Source organism: Rhododendron vialii, chromosome 1a (genome assembly GCF_030253575.1).
Source record: "Rhododendron vialii isolate Sample 1 chromosome 1a, ASM3025357v1".
Taxonomy (NCBI): domain Eukaryota; kingdom Viridiplantae; phylum Streptophyta; class Magnoliopsida; order Ericales; family Ericaceae; genus Rhododendron; species Rhododendron vialii.
Genome location: NC_080557.1, coordinates 7,143,546 through 7,158,062, shown reverse-complemented (window position 1 = coordinate 7,158,062; position 14,517 = coordinate 7,143,546). Strand labels below are relative to the sequence as shown.

General features: G+C 45.5%; 1 protein-coding gene across 1 annotated transcript; it reads right to left on the bottom strand.

The window, feature by feature from the left end:
- Nucleotides 1-2,760: 2,760 nt before the first annotated feature.
- Nucleotides 2,761-3,506, bottom strand: LOC131327180 (uncharacterized). Its single transcript, XM_058360219.1, has 2 exons — nucleotides 3,174-3,506; nucleotides 2,761-2,811 (listed from the first exon to the last, which is right to left on the bottom strand). The coding sequence occupies exons 1-2, from the start codon at nucleotides 3,504-3,506 to the stop codon at nucleotides 2,761-2,763; spliced, it is 384 nt and encodes a 127-aa protein (XP_058216202.1).
- Between the last annotated feature and the right edge of the window lie 11,011 nt (nucleotides 3,507-14,517).

Here is a 14,517-nt window from a genome sequence, read left to right as displayed (position 1 = left end):
GGAGCGCTCGAGAGTAGTCTCGAGCGCTTGGAACCCCACTCCCGAGCGCTCGGGACTTCTGTCATGGACTGCCTCTTGCTGTTTCCCAATGCCACTTGTTGGCTGTCCTTTGTTGTTTTCATCTGCTCGCACGTTTTCAATGTACTTGAATGGCTTCGTATTAGCTGCTTCCCCAGAACAGAATGGCTTCCCAAAGCTTGACTTGTGGTTTTTCCAATATTTTCCAAGTTTCCAAAGTTTGAATTTTGAAAAGATTTTGAAAATGATAAACTTGATGAGTTTCAAGGCTGGTGGGGAAGTGGTGTTGCCCACTTTAAGCTTCTATAAATACCAGGCTCTCCTTTGGTAAGCCATTCACACTTCATTTCATCATTTCCCTTCAAAAATCTATTCTTTCCATCACCATGCTAAACCAAGCCTTACTTCGCCCTTGGCTGGACAGTCTTGAAGGCATCGACTGGTTGAACTTCCGAGGGCATCGGCTTCACGCCCTAAGATATCTTCGAGAGGTTGCAATTCATCCCGTCTTGTTGCACGCGGCAGCACGCTTCTGGGATCTGGAAGTGCATGTCTTTCGCTTCGGTTCTCAAGAACTGTGCCCCACCGTCGAGGAGTTTCATGCTTATCTCGGAAGCCATGACTCTGCTGAGCCAGTTGTTCCTATGATAAGGGAGAGCATGAAGAATATTCTGAAGGCAAAGCTGGGTGTTAGTGGTAATGCCGCCTAGTTTCTTACTCGGGGTAATGCCATTAACATCGTGCAGTTGTACGAGAGGTTCAGCCCACCTGGGGGCTTGACAGATTTCGAGCACCAAGGTCGCAGGATGATGGCTTGTTGCATTTGCCTCCTGGCGGCCTTCTTGTTGGTTCCGTCCATTGGTCAGCCCAATTCCTTACTGGTGGGGGTTGCTGCTCAGATTGAGGCTCGTAAGGATGTTGCGCCATTGGTTCTTGCTGAAACCTTGATGGGGTTAGATGCTGTCCATGCTGGTTGCACAAGGGTTTTTGGTGGTAGCCCGCTGTTGTTGCAGGCGAGGGACCTCACTCAGCTCTCCTTTTTCTATTTCCCTCATTCATTTTACCTCGACACTCGGTTCAGGCTTTATCTGGCTCCTTACTTGTTTTCTCTCTTTATGACAGATGTGGCTTTGTGACAAATTAAGTCTGTTGACATCCCCAGCCAATGATTGGTGGTATTGTGCAAGTGGATGGAACCGCCCCTTTCAAGTGATGTATGGGAGTGAAGATGATTGGGCTGATTTTCTTGCTTCTACAGAGGAAGATGACATTGCTTGGCGGTGCCATTGGCTGAGGCTTCCTGTTATGACTATTGGCAACATGGGCTCGACACATGTGTTTGTGGCTGGCTTGACAGGTTTCTCCTTCTACTCACCCTTCCGTGTTCTCCGTCAGCTTGGACTTAGCCAGGAGGTGCCGCAGCTGGGTTCTGAAGTGCTTCGTCTCCCTCCTTTCAACATTCCGGGCCTTCGGAGTTACACTCGGTCGTGGGGGACTCGCAGGACCGAGCCCAGTGACCCACTGTTCTCTATTGCTTCGACCGGAAGGTACCGCAAATGGCTAAGGAGGGATGTGAAAGCAAGGATGGGTTGACCGCTTACTTTGCCAGACTTTGAAATAAAAAGTGTGCTTTGATTTTGTGCTTTTCATTTTCATGCTCAGCTTGTAATAAAGAAGTAATCTGAATAAAATCGACTGATTAAGGGTTTCCCCCTTTCGGTTCATTTGATCACATGTGGCTTTAAAAAGCGCTTTGGATTTGTCAATTTGGACTTGATTTGGGATCGAATTTTAATTTTTAGGAATTAGGACCGAATCTCGGGATGAGATTGCCTACGTATCCCTCGTAAAAGAGAATCAGGCCCGTACGTAGTTCAGGCTACGGGTTCACTCGGGTATTGACACTCTCCTTTTGCGCTCTAAATTTTGCCTAGTACCGCCCTTTCGAGTTTTCAGTCTAGCGAGCTTTTCTTTGATCATTTGCCTTAACTTTTGCCTAGGCCGCCCTTTCGGGTTTTCAACCTAGCAGGCTTGCTCTAACTTTTGCCTGGAGCCGCCCGCCCTTGCGGTTTTCGGCCCAGCGAGCTCTCTCAGGGATAATAACGTTTGAGTTGATCCAAATTGACAAGATTCGCAAATTCGTTGCCATCGAGGTCGACAATTGAAGCTGCTCCTCTAGAGAGGATAGTCTTGATGATGTAAGGCCCTGCCCATTTAGGTCGAAACTTCCCTCGTAAATCGAAAATCGGCGCACGGATTTCCTTGACTACCATGTCCCCTTCTTGTAGATCCCTTGACTTCACCTTTTTGTTGAATGCCCGGGCGATTCTTCGCTGATAGCCCTGAATGTGGTATAGTGCGCGCAGCCTTCTTTCATCAAACAGCATGAGTTCCTCGAATCTTCCACTGATCCATTCAGCTTCGTCCACTCCGCATTCCGCCATGACCCTCAAAGATGGCACATCTAGCTCGATAGGGAGAACGGCTTCCATGCCGTACACTAAAGAGTATGGTGTTGCCCCTGTCGGTGTACGAATAGACGTCCGGTATCCCCATAAAGCTAGTGGTAGCTGTTCATGCCAATTTCTTGCTGGCTGAGTAGTCCTTTCCAGAATCGTCTTAATAGTCTTGTTTGCTGCTTCGACTGCCCCGTTCGTTTGTGGCCGATAAGTGGTTGAATGATGTACTTGGATCTTGAATTCCTTAAAGAGTTCCAGAACTTTTCCCTTGAAATGAACACCGTTATCCGACACGAATGCTTGAAGGACCCCATACCGATAAACGATGTTTTGCCTGATGAAGTGAGCCACTTGAACCGTCGTCAAAGTTTTGTATGAAGCTGCTTCGACCCACTTAGTGAAGTAATCGACTGCCACCAAGATGAACCTGTGACCGTTAGAAGCTGCAGGCGTGATTTTTCCAATGACATCAATGCCCCAAGCGGAGAATGGCCATGGCGTTGCCATCGAGTGTAACTCCGAGGGCGGGACATGGATAAGGTTGGCATGAGTCTGGCACTTGTGGCACCGGCGTATGTACTCGATGCAATCTGTCTCCATGGTAGACCAATAGTAGCCTAGCCTTAACACCTTCTTAGCCAGCATCATCCCATTCATATGAGGTCCGCAAACTCCTTCGTGAACTTCTTCCATTACTGCTTTGATGTCGTCCCCGTGAACACACAGCTTGTGAACTCCACAAGGAGATCGCCGGTATAATTGTCCTCCACAGATGATGTATTGAGATGCGAGTCGTTGCAGTGCGATCCGATCTTTCCTAGTTGAATCCACAGGGAACTCCCCCTTTTCGACAAAATTTCGAATATCGTAGAACCAAGGGAGCCCATCGTCCGGTTCGTCGATGCTCATGACATAGTCGTACACATGTTTTTCCCTCTGCTCAATCATGACAGGCCTTAGCTTCACCCCAATTGGAAGTTCCAGCATGGATGCCAAAGTGGCTAGGGCATCTATGAAGCGGTTCTTCATCCTCGGTACATGCGTGAAGGTTACTTTTTGAAAATTCGGGAGAAGTTCATCGAGCTGCTGATGATACGGCTTCATTTTCTCGTCTCTAACCTTCCATTCTCCGTTTGCTTGCGATACGACCAGGTTGGAATCTCCGACGACTTCTAGCACCTCGACACCAATCTCCAATGCGGCTTCCATTCCCACAATACATGCTTCGTACTCAGCTTCGTTGTTCGTAACTTCGAAGTTCAACTTGAATGCGATGGGAATATGCGACCCCTCAGGCGAGACCAGCAGTATGCCAATCCCGAATCCTTTCTGATTTGCGGCTCCATCGAAGTACAACACCCACGTTTCATTGACCGTTGACATCACATCTTCATCCGGAAATTGAAATTCTGTGTGCTCTGGCCCATCAATCGGACAATCTGCCAACAGGCCACACTCCGCTGACAATGGCTCGTTGTTCCACTGTCAGGAAATCATTCACTAGGTCCTCCCACCTTCTTTGAAAATCCCATTCCACCGTTTCAAGCGCACAGATAGCATCCTCGGCCGGAATCTCGACAATTGGCTTCGGCTCAGTGACAGGGATGATGTGAAGGCTTGGGTTGAAGGGGTGGCTCAGGGAAATGTGGTTTGTGCGGGCGTTTGCATGTTTCGGGAGTGGGTTGGAGACGGTATTGGGCTTTTGGTGAGGCATAGGAATGGTCTTGTTGTCTATGAGGTCTTGAATGGCATGGCGAAGGCAGAAGCAATTATCGGTTAGGTGGCCAGGATTTTGGTGATAGGCGCAGAAGGCGTTGGGATTGTGAGAGGCAGGGAGTTTTTGTGGCAGTGGGGTAGGAGCAAGTGGTTTAATGAGATCACTTTCGACCAACTTTTCAAACACCGCAGAGAGAGGTGCTGAAAATTGGGCGAACACACGGGGTTGAGACCGAGGTTGACTGGTTTGGGTTACGATCTGGTTGACAGGTTCAGCTTGGGCCGTGTTTGAGGAGGTGTTCGGGAGTTGGGTGTAATTGGAGTTCCCGAACAGCGTGCTGCTGTTACCGGAGTAGACCTTCTTGGCTTTGGGAGGAGGTTCAGGTTTGTCAAGGATTCCGAGTTGAACTGCTTCTTCGACGGCCAAGCCTGTGTCGAAGAATGTCTTGAAATCAGAGCAGGCCTGAGCCATTACCATGTGCCTTGCAAGGTTGGGCTGAAGGTTCCGTACAATCATCCGGATTTGATCTCTATCGGTAGGCCTATCCTTCATCTGTGCTGCCTTAGATCTCCACCTTTTCACGAAGTCTGCGAAGGTTTCCTTGGCTTCCATCTTTGTAGATTCGAGTTCCCGAGTGGTAACCTCCAGTTGGATGTTGTAATCATATTGCGCCACGAAAGCCGCACATATGTCTTCCCATGAGCGCTTCTTCCTTTCATCCAACGAAGTGAACCAGTAAAGAGCATGTCCCACCAAGGTCTGGGAGAACATCTGGGCCATGGCGTCTCTTTCTACTCCCCACATAGACAGTGCTCCGATGTACCCAGTTAAATGCGCTTTCGGATCCCCAGTCCCGTCGAATTTAGCAAAGTCGATCGGTCTGAATTTCTCCGGGAGCTTTGCATTGGGAAAAAGGCAAAGCTTGTTGATGTCAAAACCTGTCGAGGCAATCTTCTCGTTTCTCGCAACAGACTGTTCTAACTGGGTGATCTTTGCCAGGACCGCTGCCATCTCGGCATTCTACGGAGCTTCTGCTTCGAGGATCGGCTGCTCTGGGTTGGGATTTAGATTAGGGTTCGGATTCGGGTTTGGATTAGGGTTTGGATTCAGATTAAGGTTCGGATTTGGATTAGGGTTTGGATTCGGATTACGGTTTGGGTTTGGATTTGGATTTGGATTTGGAAGTCGTCGGGCAACCCCGGTTATCATCATCATGAGTTGGGCGATTTGATTGTCGGTACGTTCGCCCAGACGCTGAATAGCTTGCGTGATCTGCCTCATTTCTCCATTTGGGATTTCTTGGTTCGGTTCCGGGTTTGGATTAGGATTGGGGTGCAGGTTTGGATTTGGGTTTGGATTGCCTTCGTTAGGATTTGGATTGCCTCCATTAAGGTTGAGGTTTAGGATTAGATTTGGGTTTGGATTGTCTCCATTTGGGTTGAGGTTTCCGATCAGCAGGTCCATTTCCACCCCTGAATCCGACGCACTGGCGGGGTCTGCCTGAAGTTGGAGCCGTTCCAATCTCTGTCCCAAGGGTCTGGTCCAGGAGGGTATGATATTCTTCTTCCTTGGCCCAATTGCTCAGAACTGATAGCAAAGCAAAAACCGTGCTCAGATGTGGTCCCTGCTTACATTTTATGAAGTTTATGCATAACTCTTAGGAAAATGCGTGCGTCACCCTCACCGTCATCGACTCCGATTTTTTTTTTTTCTTTGAAAAATGATCGAATGTTTTGAGAGATTGCCTTGATCCTCGGATTTTTAGGGTGTATCCTCATTTAGGGAGCGTCGTTCCCCAAAAGGTGCTAAAATAAGTTAAGTATTCGGCTAGTGTCTCATCAAGAAATTGACCATCGGTTTGGAATGAGTAGGGGTGAACAACGTGATACGATAACCGAAGTGGCGTAAGCAGCACATTTGCTTTTAGCCTGGGCGGTGTCGGCATCACGATGTTCTGTTTCCGTGTCATTCCTCCCTTTGGTTAATTCCCCGACCAAACACTAGTCGAGGACTTAACAAAATCCTAGTTTCCCTTAGGTTTTAGCTTGAGGACTCATATGGTTAACAACACGCATAAGGGTGCGTGACTCTTCATCGGGTCTCGGCAACCTCCCAAAGACCGCGCGAGCAAGTCTCGAGAACCGTGGCTGACAGCACGATGACGCGAGATGAAATGCAGCACATAGACAAGATATAGCACATAATCCTACCCTGCAAGCTCCTGTCCTAATTTGGAATGTTCTAAGGCTTGCTAAACATGTACAAAGGCCGGTTTTGGCTTGAAATGGGTTCCCCGGACTAGAGTCAAAGTATACCTCCCGTTATTGAGCTTACACCCAATAATGGTACAAACGGTAGAGATGACTCATCACGGTCGAGGGTTGCTGAGCGTCCCGGGATTCCCTATCACCGGCAAGCCGGGTAGGATTGCCGAAACACAACAGCGGGGCTGCACGAGATATATACACAAGAAATAGATGATGAAACAAAATCAATTTGAAAATCCCACAAACATTTTTCAAGCTTGGCTCACAAGTTTAATTAAACCATTTCCCCAGCAGAGTCGCCACTGTGGGCTACCACAGCCTCGGGGGAGATCGAGGCGGCCTGAAAAACACATACCGCTCTGGCTAATCGATTTGAAAAATTTTGAAGAGTCGCCACCCGGATTTGTGGTTCGCCACCCGAGAAACCATTTTTTTTTTTATTTGAAAAAAAATGATTGATTTGAATTGAAAACCAGAGATCATTCGAGAGTTCGGAAGCCGTGTTACGAGGGGGGAAGGGTTTTACGGCACCCCCCTCGCCCGACGCGATGTCGGTCTCTACTAAACATTTGTGGGATTTTTCAAATGGATTTTGTTTCATTAAACACGTAGCAGGCATCCGCAGGTATGGCAAATAGGTGGTGTATGCAGGTGCTTGTGTACAAGGAATGATGGAATGATGATGGACACATGCATGATGGCAAAGTAGTATAAACTGCCACTGGATCAACTCTCGAGCGCTTGAGAGTACACTCGAGCGCTTGGGAGTATTGCTGACCAAATCCTGCAGAGTTAGTTAGTGACAAACAGGATGCCAAATAATGGTGTACACTGGTGTAAGTGCATGGGAGAGTAATGGTGCGATGAAAGACAGCAAAACAACAGGGAAAGAAACACTCCTCACTGGCTTCACTCTCTAGCGCTCAAGAGAATTCTCGAGCGCTTTGGAGTGTCTGAATCCCCACCTGCACTTTCTGTTAGCACTGACACAACACAATATAAAGACTACAAAATGGAATACCATTACACAGACCACTGGCTCAGCAGAGGACTTGAAAAACAGAGATGGGACCCCAAGTTTTCAAGTCATGTATCCTTGCCATTACACGAACGGGTCTACAATTTTAAAGGAGGAAATGTACGCATCCATGTATGCAGAAGCTCGGAAAACACAGAAGACAGGAAAAGTGAAATGCAATGGCATACATGTACTCCCGAGCGCTTGGGAATGGATTCAAGCGCTTACGAGTGAGCCGCGTACCAGCCTACTCTCAGATAGAAAATAGCACTACTTCACCATGCAAACACCCTTATATGAGTTTTTAACAAGGGAAGATCTTATTTTTAACTTAGGAAAACTTTATTCTTACTTGAAATTTGTAAGGAATATTTGTGTTTTAGGAAGAATGATCTTCCGTGTCTGCATGCCAAAATAAAACCATTTTGTTTAAGAGTGCATCTCCTCCCAGCCTGCTGTTTAACGGAATGCCATGCATAATTCTGGAAACAGTCCCGAGCGCTCTGGAGTACTCTGGAGCGCTCTGGAGTATTTCCAATAGGGGTTTTGGGAAAACATTGTCTGTGGACTCTTTGTTCTTGCTTTTTCACTAAGGTCTCCCAACCATACACTAGTATTAAAGACTGGGACCGGCTGAGAGACCCTCCTCCTCAGAGAGAAGAACAGCCTCTTGATTTGAACCAAAGATAGAAATCTTTCTACCTTTGCTTGACACTTTGCTCCTTGGATGGTTGTGAAAGGTGAATGTGGAGATCAGAAACCAAAAGTACTCTGAGTCTCTTGCCCTTTTCTTTGATGATTTTGAAGAACACCCTTGAGATTGGGAAGGAAGTTTTTGTTTTTTTGAAAATGTTTTCCTTTTGGACAGGAAAGAGATGAGAGAGGGAGTTTTTCTTTTTAGAGAGAGAGAGAGCCCCTCCTTTCAGCTGCAAGACATGGTATATATATAGGGGATATAACCCATGGTCTTGAAAAATCAAGTGATTTTTGAATAAAATCTTCAGCTGATCTCTTCTTTGACTGAGGTTGAGTGTTGACTCACCTCAGTCGGAGCAATGATGGCTTGCATAGATAGTGGGAATCTTCTTCACCCATTGGGCACTGGGAGAGGTCTCGAGCGCTTAGGAGTAGTCTCGAGCGCTGGGGACGTCATTCTCGAGCGCTTGGGAGTGAGCCATGCCAGTTTTTTTGGAAAACAGTTTTTAGCGCTTGGGACTGCTTCTGAGCGCTTGGGATTGATTTTGGCCATTTCTTTCAAGGAGCAACGTCTCAATTGGTACAAGGCTTGTTCTGGCCCGTATTCATCATCGAGGAGCCTCAGGGCCACAAATTAAGGAAATTTGACAAGTCCAAATTGGGGTGTCTACACCTTGCTCGTTGTCTTATACTAAAAGGCATCCAATAGAGCTTTCTGCAGCTTAAATGTAGACCTTCAAAGGCCTGTTCTTGATGGGAGGCATAAGGACTGGAGCCTTTGCTAAGTAGCCTTTGATCTCGTCAAAGGCCTTTTGATGGTTTACCTCCTAAGCAAAAACGTCTTGATCCTTCAGCTTCAAGAGTTGAGAGAAGACCTGAACCTTTCCTACTAGGTTTGAAATGAACCGTCTCAAAAAGTTGAATGATCCTAAGAGCTTCTGCAACTCCCTCTTGGTAGTAGGAGGCTTTGCTTCTATAATTGCCTTGGCTTTATTCTTACACTACGCCAAATTTTGGCTTTACCGGCGATAGTATTACCGGCATTAATTTAATGCCGTTAAAAGACACTTTTAGCGGCATTAATAAGACCGCCGGTAATAATTACCCTAAAACGGCGGTAATCCAAAGACTGCCGTTTTTAGTGACTTTTATCGGCGGTTTTTTAATTACCGCCGGAAAAAGTAGAATGTACGGTTATTTTTATTACCGGCAGTTTATTACCGCCGTTTATAATAAAACCGACCCGTATAATATAAATAATATTATTTATCCTAGTTGAACCATAATGCTGGTTAGCCGAGTTGGTCGCACGCACGTTCAAAGATCCGGAGGTTCCGGGTTCGAGCCATAGGGAAAGCAAAAAAATTTAACCACCGATTTTATTGCCGGCGGTATTATTACCGGCGGTTCTTTACCGCCATTTTTAGTATTACCGGCGGTTTTCTAATGCCGCTTTTGTTTTTCCGACAATTGTTTTCCCGGCGGTTTTTGAACTATTACCGGCGGTTTTGAGTATTACCGGCAGTTTTGAGACTATTAACGGCAGTTTTCTCATGCCGCTAATGCTAAAATTTGGCGTAATGTTATCAATCTCAATCCCTCTGTTGTGAACCAAAAACCCTAGGAACTTGCCTACGGAGACTCCAAAGGCACACTTTAAGGGGTTCACCTTCAAGTCGAATTGTTGCATTCTCAAGAACGACCTCCTCAAATGCTCCAAGTGTTCTTCATAGGACTGAGACTTGACCACTATGTCATTGATGTAGATCTCCATGAAACGGCCAATGAAATCATGGAAGATGGCGTTCATTGCTCGTTGAAATGAGGCTCCTGCATTCTTTAGGCCAAAGGGCATTACAACCCACTCAAAGGTTCTCAAAGCTCCGTGACACCTAAAAGCGGTCTTAGCCGTACCGGCCTTATCAATGAAGATCTGATTATATCCGGAATGACCATCCATAAAGGACAAAACCATATGACCAGAGGCCCCATCCACCAAAAGATCTACAACTGGCATTGGATACTCATCCTTTGGGGAAGCCAAATTCAAATTTCTGAAGTCCACACAGACCCTGATCTTGCCATTCTTCTTAAGGACTGGTACGACATTAGAAAGCCAATTAACATACCTAGCCGTTCGTATAAACCCAGCATTGAAAAGGCGTTCGATCTCATCTTTCACTTGCAAGTAGACCTCATTGGACATCCTCTTTGTGGCTGTTTAAAAGGCCTGAATCCCGGCTGGATAGGTAACTTGTGTTCCACCAAATCCCTAGACAGGCATGGGAGTTCGTCATAATTCCAGGCAAAACAAGACCTGAATTCTATCAAGAGCTGAATGAGCTTTTCTTTCACATCCTCTGGCAAAAATTGACTAATATATACAGGCCTAGGATTTTCTGAATCCCCTAGGTTAACTTCTTCCAAAGGATCTTGAACATCAGCTTTCAAGTCATCTAACTTGGCAGGGGCTGCCTCCAAGTCTTCCAACCCGATCTCATCCAGGTCTCCCTCCAAATTATCATCCTCATTAATTACTACAGCCGAACATGCCGAATAACCTTCTTCTTCTTGCTCTTGTTCTTCCTTAAGCCTTTTTTCAAGCAAATAGGCCTCGAATTTCATCAACGTAGCCAACAAGGCCACATCCTTCTCTTTTTCTGAAGGCCTTACTGACATTTAAACGATCGTTTGGTTGAAGCTGTAATCGGCCTATTTGACTCCGTGATCATTGGGCCGATTAACTCTTGGTATAGTGCATTCACCTCCTCTACCGATTTGTGAGCAGAAACAGGTACAATCTTGTGACGACCATACTTATCCAGGCCTGCCACTTTCATTGGGCCGACATCCTCGTCGTATAATCTTGCCTCGGCATGATTGGTTGAGGCATGAAAAGGTCTACGATCTGCCCAGATTACCTCTACATCTTCTTGATTCCAAAAAATCAAACATTGGTGCAAGTTTGATGGCACAGCCAAGCAAGCGTGAATCAAATCCCTTCCCAACAAAATGTTGAACGAAGACCGTGAATTTACTACAAAGAAAGGAGTTGTGAGCGTCTTTGACCCAACCGTTAAGTTCATGATCAAAATCCCCTGACAGACCGTTTCCTGTCCAGTGAAATCAGTCAAAGTAGCCGTTGATGAAACCAAGTCTTGAAAAACCAAGTCGATTGATTGGCATTCCATCCACACACCCTGAGATATATAGAGGCTTGATGTGCTTCGTCATCGTAGGAGTTGGCTTTTCAAATATCACGCTTGCTGCTCGGTCTTCTGTGGGATTCTCATCCTGGTCCTTCAATATTACCACTGAAGGCCCACCTCCATTCAGACCTGAATTGAGGGACTCCTTCAGTATTTCAGCGGTTTCGCCCATTTCCACCACATCACCCTCCATAGTAGTAAGCTTATTGTCTTTCACCTTTAACTCAGATGGAAGAAAAACAACCATGTTGCACGGCATCCTTGAAGCCTGTCTAGGCCTGAATTCTTTGGCCTGCGGATTCAAGCGTGGCTTGCCCCTCGAGTCCTATTTCTTTGGCTCAAGAGCTTCCTTCTTCAATAAAGTAACCTGCCTTGGAGGAGGCTTAATCCTAGCCTCCTCAAGGGTTTTTTCGAGTAGAACTTTCTTCTCAAACCGAGGACCTTGCTCTGAAGACGAACTGGCGACAACCTCTTTGTACGTTCTTTCTAGGGGCTTGCATTCTTTTCTAGGCTTGACTGATTCAACCTTCATCTCTTCCATAGGTAACTCCATTACCTTTTCCTTACCAGGGTCATCTTCCTCCATCATGTCCCCAAGTAAATCTTCTTCTTCCTGAGCCCTTCTTTCGCTTGCCTAAACCGTTGGTGGCGTCTTTTTTGAGACCGGGATAATGGTGGTTGTGGAGTGGGAAACTTAGGATGTTCAACCTTATACCACTCATTTGGAGGAATGACAGGGGGTTTAACAGTCCTAGGCCTTCCTTTGGATGGGGCTGAAATTCTGAGATTGTTGAGCTCATCTTCAATCTCCACTACACCTGGCTGGATTCTGTTAAAGACCGATTCTCGTCTGACCTGGACCTGTCTCTATTTAGGCCTGAGTGTTCCTTCAGGCTTGACTTCAGCTCTGCCCATAATTATACTCTTCAACACAGGTCTGGATGGAACTGCATGATGCCCACATTCGGTGCACACCAATGAGCATGTAAAATCCTGACCCTTTCTAAAAAAAAAAAGTTTAGTCACATGGTCCAAATAGGAACCCGACACACTGTGTGAGTTACACAACGTTGGGATTTTACCTTAAAAATCCAACACCACCAAGATGACCCTTAAATTATTATTAGTCTGTGTTGAATTTTTGAAATTTTTTGGAAACTGAAATCCGAACGCGTACGGACCGGAATCGCGACGAACCGACACACCACGCTACGTGTCACGGAGCAGTGCTATGGAAGTACAGGTGTAACATCTTTTCACCTGCTTCACTTCTACTCCACCGAAGTATAAATATGACTATTATAAGTATTATCATTTTAAAAGATTAAAAGGAGGATAGTAAAGAAGGGGAGAATAAGGCTCCTGTGCATACACTTCTCTCTGTCGAGAACCACCACCTACCGTCCCGTTTGTTTTTTTTGGAGGATTTCTAAGCTCCTATTGGTAATCCTTCTAACCCATTAATCTATTTATCATTCTCACTCATTAATCTATTTTATGGTTAGGAATAGGACATATGAATCTGTTTTGACTGAGGAAATAGAATTGGAGCAAAACTCTTGTAACACTCACACACTCACGCGTATAGCACCGAGGAACGGCGGCCATGGCTGCTGACCAACTCGATCGACACCACTTCGGCAACTCTCTCTCACCTTTTTACAGCATATTTTTCTTCTCTCGCATACGTAGCACCCGAACCCCTGAAATTTTCACACAAATGAAACCCCTTTCGGCAAAGAGTTTGGTTCCGGAACTCGCCGCCCTAAATTGATTTAAGTAAATTATTAGCTGACTGTTATAAGCCTCAAATTGAGACTTTGCTAATTCCTACGTTTCTAACCTAACAAGCCGTGGGAATTTTATTCCAGACTTACGTATTTGTACCCATAGCTTCAGAAGGAATACTAAGTTAAAGAATATAATATTTTCATTTAGAACTATAAAAACAGTTCGATGCTAATTCGTTGGCTTGAATTGGAAATTAGTTCACCCCTAAGTTCAACTGTGGCAAGAAGTAATTTGTGGTACATTTTGTATAGGTACTAGTGCCTTGGGCTAGCTCGGTGCCACGTCAAGTTAGACTCATCCTTTTTGGTGAGTTGCGTATACATTGGTTACATGTGTTTTTTCTAAATTTTGGGATAAAATGCCATTGCTTGTTTTTGCTAAAAAATGTGGAATTCGATCCGCTTACTTGGTTTAATTGGTGACGGTGAATAAAATACATGTGATGGCCTGTTTATTAAATCTTTTGTGTTGTAGTTAATCTAGACCATGGCAATATGTTTTGGGAGCTTGAATTTTACTTCTTGTTAGTACATGCTTGTGATAATATGAATCATTTGAACGGTGTCTCGAGCGCTAGGGGACATGTAAAGAAACTAGTGGCATGAAGTAATAAGGTAGGAGATGCAGCCAGGCATCACCGGGTAACGATATCTTACCACTCTTCAATGGGGTCGCTCCCCAACCGACTGGTAAAAATACCATTGAATGTTATTATCGCTCGAATGTGCAAAAGTGAAAGGGAAGAAGAAAAGTGTCCATCTTTTGGACCAAAGAATTGAATTTATGGATCGAAATGCTTGTTATTGGAAAATTTGATGAGAATACTTGAAATGTTTAATTAAGTAAGGTATTTCCATGGTCAAACTTGTAATTTTGGTATACATTTCTCACCCGAGCTTCGGCTTATGAAAACCTTTTCTAATTTTCCAGGTTATTGTAGATAGCAAGTTGAGGGCTGGATGCGTTGTTTGGTTAGCTATTGTAAATAGCACGTCTGTAAAAAGGAGCAGGAACGTTGTGTAGTTTTGAGACAAGTGGTATTGTAAATTAAGCTTAGCTATGTTGTATAGACACTCTGGAGTTGTATGAATAGTCGCTTCCGTTGTTTTTCTTTTTATGTTATTTAGTGTGCTCTGAATGGGAAAAGTGTTGGAGGCCTTGGTGATTTCGTCACCGGCCGGTCACGTGACCCGTAGTGGAGTTGGGACGTGACAGAGCAACTCGGTTTCTCTGGTTTTCTGACTCCTTCAGGCCTTAACCACCAGGACTTCTTCTTTTCGAACTTCCTCACCCTTTCAGGAGTGAAATCTTGCTCATAATACGGATCCCAGTAGTTGTCTGA

Coding starts and splice junctions, on each gene's coding strand:
- LOC131327180 (XM_058360219.1), bottom strand. CDS start 3,506: ATGAAGAACCGCTTCATAGATGCCCTAGCCACTTTGGCATCCATGCTG. Junction 2,812..3,173: donor ACGGGGACGACATCAAAGCA/GTAATGGAAGAA, acceptor TCACTTCATCAG/GCAAAACATCGTTTATCGGT.